The 10,103-nt window shown below is 41.6% G+C and overlaps 1 protein-coding gene across 2 annotated transcripts; it reads right to left on the bottom strand.

The window, feature by feature from the left end:
• Positions 1–5,978: 5,978 nt before the first annotated feature.
• CCL15 (C-C motif chemokine ligand 15) lies at positions 5,979–9,849 on the bottom strand. Of its 2 annotated transcripts, none has more exons than XM_005597559.4 (4): positions 9,575–9,849; positions 7,457–7,501; positions 6,850–6,961; positions 5,979–6,452 (listed from the first exon to the last, which is right to left on the bottom strand). In XM_005597559.4, the coding sequence occupies exons 1-4, from the start codon at positions 9,648–9,650 to the stop codon at positions 6,332–6,334; spliced, it is 354 nt and encodes a 117-aa protein (XP_005597616.1). In that variant the 5' UTR covers positions 9,651–9,849; the 3' UTR covers positions 5,979–6,331. The 2 variants fall into 2 exon arrangements, with proteins under 2 accessions (XP_005597616.1, XP_001501373.3); XM_001501323.6 differs by having other exon boundaries at positions 6,850–6,964; positions 9,575–9,841.
• Positions 9,850–10,103: the final 254 nt, after the last annotated feature.

Raw genomic sequence — 10,103 nt, 5'->3', positions numbered from 1 at the left:
TGATGAGAACCTTAGAAAATACCTAGTTCAGGGATGGCTAGTAGGTCTCATTGATTAGTGGTGGACTGGAGCTCTGTGTTGGAAACTGTTTTGGGACCATGGCCACGCACCTCAGCAGGCGTGCTGTGACTGATGTGTGGTTCTGTCGTGGCGCAGCTTGCAGGATATGTGTTTGCCATCCTTAGATTAGTCTCAACTGGCCATTTACTGAGGAGGACGCTGGGGCTCAGGAAGAGCCAGTAACCTAATCATGTTCACAAAATGATCTGGATGCAGGACAGATCCAGCTCCGCAGACTCTCAGCCTCGTGGTCTTACCATGCTTTCTTGGGGGCACTTGCCCTATTTTGCTTGCTCTTGTGGTTAGCAGACTATTTACATCTTCTCTCCTCGACTGGACTCATCAGGGAAGGGAACATCTGTTACTTATCCTGGCCTATTTACACAGAGCCCAGCATATAGCAGGTGATTTGTAAACATGTTTTAGAAGAAGGAAGAATAAGTAAACTGAGCTGGTCTAAATATGTTTATCTCACAGGAAATGGCTGAATTCGCACACTTAGGCACCGAGATGGTAATTTATTAGAAATTTTCTGTATTTGTTATCATCAATAACAATGCTATTTAAACTCCTCAAATCAAACGAGAACAATTGCCATTAGGAACAATCTAAGGAAACAAAATGTTTCTGGGAAAAATATGAGTTGGAAAGAAATAATGCTTACTTCCTTGTTTTTATGGAGACTAGCCTACCAGCCGAGTGGTTGCTAGGAGGCTTACAGGAAATTCCTTTATTTTTCAAGCAATTATTGAGTTCCTATCTACAATTGTCTGGATATGCTAATTGCCATAATAAACAACTCCCAAATCCCAGGGGATTAATTATATGAAGGTTTATTTCTTGCTCACATCACAGTCCAATATAAGTCAGCAGTGAGGTGAGGGCGTGTATGTGTTGGGGAGCACTATTTCATGCACCCATTCAGGGACCAAGGCTTCTTCTGTTTGGTGATCCACCACTGTCAACACAAGGCCTCCATGTTTGCTACCAAGGGGGAGAGGCAGAGGAGGATGGGGAAATTTTTATGAATGAGTTTTGGAAATTGTATAAATTACTTTCACTCATACTCCATGGCTAAAATGAAGTTACGTGGCTCCAACTTAATGATAAAAGTATGGAAAATATAGATCATCTGTGTGCCCAGGAGGAAAAGGAATAGGTCATCACTTCTTTGTCCCAGTATCATATACCAGGTTCTGAGCTTGGCTTGGGGAAGGAAGATGACCTTGATCTCAGAGGACTCATAGCTTAAAGATGGACTCAAAAAAGTAAATGAAAATTGCAATATAATGGGATGAATGGAATTTGGTAGCAACATAACCTTAAGTGTTCTCCTGTTGCCCGCTGGTTGTATATGCGGTGCCTATTTAAAAAGGGTTAAAAATGTTTTTCAAAGCAACGCATATACATTGATTTTTAAAAATTAGATAATACAGAAAAAGCATGTGGGACATAAACTTTCTGAGGTTTTGCTTGTCTGAAGAAGTCATTACTCATCCCTCACTCTTGGTTGATGTTTTTGCCGGGTGTAGAATTCTACTTGAGAATATGAGAATATTTTGTGGGGAGCTTTTAATAGCGGTGATTTGGTTTTTCCTCTCTTTTTTGGCACAAAAAGATGATCCAGGCTCATCTTGTATTTTGCCCCAGCTCTGGAATCAGCCTGTTCTCTTCTGAGTCCTGATTCCTGTTGGTGGTGAATGGTTTTGAGAAACCAAGGCCTGGGCGCTTTGGGTGCTCCTTGCTATGGGAAGAGCCTTGCTTTCAGATCTGAGCTCTCAGTGCATAGAACTAGGAAATACACTGAAGCGTATATGCATAAGTGTGTGTATAAACTTCTATTTATTTCTATTTTATACATTTCTAGCCATTTCTATATCATCTGTCTAGCTATATGAAAAGCCAAAAGTTTATACCAATACCTTCAATTCCAATCAACACCACAGGGTTTATTTTAGTCTTGCCTTTCTCCATGTTTCCTTCCCTACCCTAGCAGTGAGAAACCTGTCTCCTCTTAACCTCAATATGTTTGTTTCTTCGTTCCATCCCCTGTACGTAACAATCTTCTGGCTACACTAGCTGTATCCTCAGTCCCAGCCCCACTGGCTTCAACCACGTAGGTCGTGCCCTTTGCCCCAGCTCAGCCTGGTTGAGTCCTCAGTTGAGGCCCCTGGCCCACACCAAGAGAAATGGGAATGAGCGATATTACTTTCTAAATATTGTATGTGGTTCTAAAAGTGAAATAGTAAAAATATGGGTGTTTCCATTTGATATTTTGTGCCTTGATTTCTATGCAGCTCTAGTTTTTTTGTTTTGTTTTGTTTGTTTTTACAACTTTTAAGTACATTTTTTTCTAGCTATTTTGTACAATTTCCAATAATTTTACTTTTAAAAATTCAATATTGGTTGTCAGACTTATTTAGCCACGTTTAAACTTTTCCCAGTTATATATTTCTTTTATAATTAAGCAGCTTTGATAAACTTCATCATCAAATAATCAAATAACACAAGTCAAGAATTGGCCCATTTTGTTGTTTGTCCTTGAAAAGATAATGAAGATTCATTTTTTTCAATTCTTTGAAATTACTTTTTGGTTACTAAAGAAATATGTGCTTTTTATAAAAGTTGCAAACAATGCTGAAGTTAAAAAGTCGAGTGAGTTCCTCTTCAAATTTGCACTCAGTCCTGCAGCATCAGCATTATCTGAGAACTTTTAGAAATGCTGATTCTTTGGCTCCACCCAGGTCTACTGAATTAGCAATTCTGGGGTGGGATCCAGCAATCTGTGTTCTTTGTTTTGTTTTGTTTTGTTTTTAAAGGTATGCTTTTTTTTGGTGAGGAAGATTGGCCCTGAGCTAACATCTGTTGCCAGTCTGCCTCTATTTTTCCTTTTCCCCACAGCCCCAGTACATGGTTGTATATCCTAGTTGTAAGTCCTTCTAGTTCTTCTATGTGGGATGCCACCACAGCATGGCTTGATGAGTGGTGTGTAGGTCTGTGCTGAGGATCAGAACCAGCAAACCTCAGGCTGCCAAAGTGGAGTGTGCAAGCTTAACCACTACACCACCGGGCCAGCCCCCTAGTCTGTGTTTTAACAAGCCCTCCAGGTAATTCTTCTGCCTGCTAAAGTTTCAGAAGCCCTGATCTATAGTAGAGCTTCCTAACTGGTGTGCTTCAGATATTGATCTCTTTGGCCCTTGAGCAGCCTTACTGGGGCCTGGGGAGGCCTGAGCCCCAGGCTGGTTGCCCTCAACACAAACAACCTCATCATTTTAGTACAGTGTTACATAATTTGGAGATTGAGTGAGGAATTAGATATGATTCTTGCACATAGATGTCACATTTTATTCTTATTTTCAGTCTTTATACACTGAAATATTCTTGAAGGTCAGGAATCTAGTTTGTTTTGTTGTCGTGGTTTTCCTAATTCCTACCACAATGTATAACATAAAGGAGCCACTCAATAATTATCTGTTTGAGTGACAATAAATGTCTATTTCAGGATTCCAGAGAAAGGGAGTTGGGTGCTCTGGCTGGGATAGTGAGGGAAGTTTTTATGGTGGTACCTAAATTAAAACTTGCAGGATGGGATGAGTTTTGCTGGGAAGAGTTGAGGGGGGGGGCGGGCAATTCTAGCAGAGGCACCACAGAAAGTAAGGAAGCAAAAAAGGACATGCTGGTTTTGAGGAACTGTGAAAATAGAGTATGTGAGTAATATGCAATTGACCTAGACATAACATGCCATTGTCCCCTTCAAGACCACAAAGACCTTCTATGAGTGACCAGATGCTTGGTCAGAAGCAGAAGTCTCGGTTTCCACGCCTCCTTTCTGTTCAGCTGCCATTGTCATGACCCAAAGCCTTGGTTAGCAGACACTTGGCCCTCTGCCATCCACACTGCTCAGGTGGTCTACGCTCCCATTTCATTCTTCCCAGCTAACAACTTGACCAGCCAGAGAACCCAGTGAAACCATGCATAGTCCCCTTAGGTCTAGCACAGTTTTAATCCAACAACTCTGAGATTTTCACCAAGGATCTGAAACGAAATCTCTATAGAGAAGCCAAAAGCTGCTGTTGCTGCCACTCAATCATATATTCCAGGGCTCTGTGGGTTGGTGTTAACTCAGAGCTTCTGAATTCAACAGAATACAGTGAAGTAATGAGAGCAACAGGAAAGATCATAAATGGGTCAAAATATAGGCCGGGACCCAGAGCATCTGTACTTACCTGTTTCGCATCCCCCAATCCCATTGAAATGATAGAATAAATGTGAAAATAAAAATAAATTTATAGTTGCAGTAGGGAATCAGAAAATGTGACGTCAGCTGACCATAAGGTAAGAAATTTCTGTTCTATATAATGCATCAGCTGGATGGCAAAATACAAGGAGGTTGAAAAACTTGTATCCTCATATAGGTGAAGGAGAAGATTATTGAAAAAACATTTTCTCAGTAGGACCCTGGGTGATGCAAGGATCAGAGTCTGTGGTGTTGGGAGAAGAAGCTTGGTCAAATGGGGACCTGGCCAGTCCCCATTTCAGAGCAGTCAGGTGCAGGGTTTGCCCCAGCATAAAGCTACATGCACAGTTCTCTAATTAAAGAAGGATGTCTGCTGTAGGAGTCTTCCAGAGGGGACAATGGGCCAGACAGAGAATTGGGCAATGCCCTGGACAAGTTCTGGTCAAAGGCAAGAAGGCCCACCTGCTTCCACCCTGTAGGAATGAAGCTCTCTGACAACCTCAGTGCAAGCCTGACCAGTCCCACTCCCTCCTCACCCACCAGAGCCAGGGCCCCTGCAACCAGAATCCGTGTTTGCAACCAGGGAACTAGGGATTTCCACTTATGCTGAGAAAGAAGAAAGCCATCCCTGAAGGAGCAAAATGTACTCAGGCAATCTTCCTCTTCACTGGTCCGCCAGCTGCCCTGCCTACCTGTTTACCCACACCTCCTAAAATGGTATCTCTAAGTGAGGTCCTGGACCACCTGCATTAAGAATCACCTGTAACGCTTGTTTAAATTGTATATGTCTGTACTTACTCCTTGTCTTCAATCATTGCCTGCCCATCCCTCCACTCCCACATCATGGAGTAAAAGAAACTTTTCTAAGCTGTAATCAAACCTTCAAAGATTAGCTGTTTTAGTAGGGAGGATAAGATGAGACACACTGTGAATTTGTGTTTAATCTCTTTGGAGTTGTAATAATTCCCAGCTTTAATCATTGTCTCAGGACTTTTTTCTAATAGTGATTTGTACTAATTTGTACTTTCTAATACTATAAAAGATATTTGGTTATCAATCAGTTTTTTTCCTATTCATTTCTTATGGCACATCACCCAAAAAGTAAGCATAGGTTTTTCACTTTTTTTGGAATAAAAAAAAATTTTGTTGTTTATAATCTAGTCCTTTCCTCTGAATTTTATGAGACAATTGACGAACATTTACTAATTATAAATATAAATGTTTATGTTTCAATAGATGTGAATGTAAAATTGATAATAACTCCAGCTTTAAATGTTTTTCTTAATGCCTTTCAACTTTAAGAAGACATCTAGGAAGTTATATCTATTAAGAAAAAACATCCAAAATGTAGAAATAAGGGAAAAGGATGACCGTGGGCTTTCAATGTCATATTGGAACATTGTCTAAAAGGCCCACTCCAGGATTCCTTAAATCTGTAGGGGGAATGTGCTTCTGATTGGTGCTCTATTTGCTATTGACCAGGCCCCAGACTTTGTGAAATTACATGTTAACTTGTAAATTTTTGTCTAGCACAAATACAAATAATTTTTGTCTAGTAGAAAAGATAATCCCAAAAGTTACAGTTTTATTGCCCTATAGGATATTAATCTGCTTTTCTCTTACTTAGCAAATATTTCAGAATGCCCTCCCCAATAAACCATATGAATCTCTGCTCCTCAGATGATGTCTGAATCAGTTTAATCGTTCTCTTATTAATGATTAATGGGTTACATACAAGTTTAATACATTTTCAATCTATATTTGAATGAATCCTATTTTTAGCTATTTAAAAATGCTGTGATGTCTCATTTTGAAAAAAATGTGAATCCAAAGTTCAGCAATTCCTACAGTTCCTTTTTCCTCTTAAAGTTCAAGTAATGTTAAATTGGATACTCTTTATTAATGCATTGCTTATATCCAGAACAGAACAGTAATTATTGCTTTTAAAAAATAATTCAGGCCAAGAAATTCCTAGGAGGTAGTTGGGGTGAGAGAGAAGGAGTTGAGGTGGCTGGCACCTAATGTCCCTTCTCATCAGGCAAGATTCATTTTTTTCAGGTCCTTGGTGTCTGACGGCTTCAGGTACGTCATGCAGTTCCTAACTCGCTTATTAAAGGGGTCGGCACAGACAAACTTCCCCTTCTTGGTGAGGAAGCTGGGGAGAAAGAGGGAGAAAGATTACAAACTGGGGAGGGTTCAGCAAATGGAGATGGGGACCCCCATTCTCCCTGCCCTGCGATTTCCCACTCAGCCCAGCCTGTTTTTTCCTTACTCTTCTGCAGGAGCTCAGAGCGTCTCCTCTCAGAGCTCCCTCAGCCTCTGAGACTCCCTTAGCGACTCTGGGAGTTTCCTTGGGCAGCCTTGCTTCTGCTTTCTCCTTCCTTCCCTGGCCTCCCTCTTCATTGGGAGCATCTCATACCTGATGCCCTGCAGGATGCTGATGAGGACACAAGCCTTCCCTGACCTAGCAGATCCAAATGATGGGACTTTTCCAGACACCTGTCCATCAGGTCCTCCCTTCCCAAGACATGGCGGGTGAGCTTGGTACTTACATGACACCAGGCCGTGAGCACCCACTGCTCGTTTCAAAATAACTTGTCATGAGTTCACATCGGATTTTTTGTGAGGTGTAGGAGAGGCAGCAGTCAGCAGGACTGTGGAAGCCTGCTGCGAGAGAAAGGGCCATTTAAATTTGTACTGTCTCTTTTTGAGGAAAACTAGATCCTTTCCCCTTTTCCCCCAAGGTACTGGGAGAGGGAGAAGGGCAGGACTTGAAAAGGATGTTTTTCTCCTCTGCCAGCACTTGCTGGTGTCTCCTTGCTTCACTCTCCCCAGGGTTGAGCTGTGTGTCTGAGGGCAACCAGGCAGGGCCACCACAGGGCTAGGGCCATTTCTCCCGGAAGAGGAAGGGTCTGATGCCTGCAGGAGGCATCAGAGAACACCCTCTCCTCCAGGTGAGTGGACTTGGGACAACGAGGTAGAAGAGAGGTCATCCATGGAGGAGAGACCCATGGCCCATCTTGATCTTCCTTGGAGACCTGCATCACCCTCAGGACCCTCCTCCTCTTCCCCTGCCCTGTAAACAAGGTAGACTGAAGCCACTGAGCAGATCTGCAACCGTCAGCTGCTTTTACATATATACTATAACTAAACGTTTACCTTTGATTATTGAGACTTGAACCTGATGTCCCTCCATCGTGGATTCTATTTGGGAGAAACAGACAAGGAAGGGAGAGACATGACTGGGAGGCAGCACTGTCTTAGTATCTCCACCTGTCTCATTCCTCAGCCCCATCCCCTGGTGGGAGGCAATGATTCTGGACCACCGGACACCTGTCTGGGCTCTAGGCCTGACTCTGGCCTCATTTCTGCTGTTAGGGCCCTGAGATTTTTCAGGGAACTTTTGAAAATGTGTGAGATATGGAGACATTCTATTGACTTTGAATACAAAAATCAAACTGTGAATCCAACGTGAATAAATCAATTGAATAGCTACATAATGTGATACAGTCTGCAATGCCTTCTACACATTTCTAGAATCCACAGGGCTCTGGAAACAGAAAAATTTTATCTGATTTGGTATCACAATATCACCCAAAGTGAAATAAGACTATTTACAGTCTTTATTTCTTTCATTGGTATAAATATTTGTATGTGTTTACTGCAGAAATATTACTGTGTTTGATTAAAGTCTGCTTCCCAGATTCTGCCAGGAATGTTAAGTAATGTCCAAGTACGTGTTACCTTTTAAAAAATATTATTATTTTTTTTAATAAGCAAGTGGGAGTTCATCAGTGTGCAGTTTAAGTGTGCAGTGCAGTAGTGATTAAGTACATTCACATGTTGCACAACCGTCACCATAGTCCATCCATGGAACTTTTCTTATCTTGCAAAACTGAAACTCTGTGTCTGTTAAACAATAACTCCCCATTTCCCCTACTCCAGTCCCTGGTGACCACTATTCTATTTTCTGCCTCTGAATTTGACTACTTTAATTACCTCATATGAGTGGAATCATACAGTATTCGTCCTTTTGTTACTGGCTTGTCTCACTTATCAAAATGTCTACAATGTTCATTGATGTTGTAGTATGCGTCAGAATTTCCTTCCTTTTTAAGGCTTAATAACATTCCATTGTACGTGTATACCTTGCTTTGTTTATCTATTCATTTATTAATAGACACTTGGGTTGCTTCCACCTTTTGGCTGTTTTGAATATTGCTGCCATTAGCACGGGTATAAAAAAAAAAGAGATACAAATATCTCTTCATGTACTTGCTTTCAGTATCCAGAAGTGGAATTGCTGGATCATATTGTATTCCCTTTTTAAAACTGGAAAAATTCTGCATTCCAAAATACATTTAGCCCCAAAGTTTTGGAAAAGGGATTATGGACCTGCCTTATGCTAATTAGACAAACACAACTAAATTTTAGCTCATTTCTTATATAGTTACATGTGAGTTATATTTAATGAGGCATGTATGTGCACTTCAATATGCTTGATATGATGTGTGTGGTGCTTGCAAAGTGAAGTCTTAAATGGTCTTGTCTTTCCATAACAGCTTCCTAGCTAGCTCTTATGCTAACTCCACCACTTACTAGCTCTGTGATCTTGAGCAAGTTATCTAAGGTTTCTATGCCTCAGTTTTCTCATTTGTAAAATGAAAATAATAATAATAATATGCAAAACTACGTAAGTTGCTGATAGTCTCCCCCACAGTGTTGTTAGGAGGATCCAATGGATTGATATCTATAAGACACAGAGCAGTGCCTGCTTGTACGTGGGAAGGACTAGATGTTTATTTGTTAAATAAATAAATAGAATGGTTAGGTGGACTTGGGTGAGTCACTTGCTGACTTGTCCCGTTTCCTCTTCAAAATGATGCTTTTATACTAGACGGTATATAATAGTTCTAACATCATATAATTCTATGATTCTTTCTACAAGTTTACAATTTTACTACAATTCTTTTGATCTAGCACATAGTGGTCCAATGTCAGCTAAGAAAAGGAATCAAATAATTCTGGCTATGAAAAGGGAGAGAACTGTTTCCCCAAGTGGGACCAGTCATCTGTCTAGAGCTTTCCCCAGGGAACGAAGGCTGCAGAGAGAGGTCTATACCCTACTGCTGCTGCTTTTAAATAAGTGCCAAAATTCACATCCATGTCGGGGATGGGGAGCAGTCACAGGAGGACAAAGGTGTCCCTCTGTGTCTCCTCCCCAGACCTTGAGTTAACCATTGATCTGGCCACTAGTGAGAAGGCTCGTGAACTCACCTTCAATGACCTGGGCGTGGGATCCAAGGGCAGCAGCAAGGATGAGGAAGGAGAGGGTAGTTGTAGAGATCTTCATCTCCCTGGTACGCAGGCAGAGCAGGCCTGAGGACTCCTGGGCTCTCTGCTCCCTGACTCCCTGGGACCCCACCACTGCCCTTGTATTTATATAAGAAGAGGAGGATCAGAAAGTCACAGGGCAGAGGTCAGAAAACTGTTGTTTGGCTATACAAAAGACAACACGCTATTTCTAAAAAAGGGAACAAGACTGGGAATGCAACAGGAAGTAGAGGGCAAAGATGACTTGGGGCTTTTCCAACTGCCTAATGGCTACAGGCAAAGAGAGTGACTATTTTATGAAGGATCCTTCCTCTAGGACATTCATTTAGCCCTCCGAATCAGCTCTCGGCCTTTGGTTCAGTGCGTATACTGCTTTCTGGAGAGGTTCCAACCCTCCAGAAGGTTGTTGCCCTCTTAGCTAAATTACTAACACCCACCATTCTCTTGGTCTGGCTGCTTCTGGCTGATTAAG

Source organism: Equus caballus, chromosome 11 (assembly GCF_041296265.1).
Source record: "Equus caballus isolate H_3958 breed thoroughbred chromosome 11, TB-T2T, whole genome shotgun sequence".
NCBI classification, from domain to species: Eukaryota; Metazoa; Chordata; class Mammalia; order Perissodactyla; family Equidae; genus Equus; species Equus caballus.
Note: the sequence above shows the minus strand (reverse complement) of the source record. Positions and strands in the feature narration are given on the sequence as shown.

Bases quoted from the DNA above. Each gene is read 5' to 3' on its own strand.
- CCL15 (XM_001501323.6), bottom strand. From the start codon at position 9,650: ATGAAGATCTCTACAACTACCCTCTCCTTCCTCATCCTTGCTGCTGCC. The intron at 6,965-7,456 runs GTAAACGTTTAG...TTTCTCTCGCAG, and splicing joins TCAAGTCTCAATAATCAAAG to CAGGCTTCCACAGTCCTGCT. The intron at 6,453-6,849 runs GTAAGTACCAAG...CTTTCTCCCCAG, and splicing joins TGCTCACGGCCTGGTGTCAT to CTTCCTCACCAAGAAGGGGA.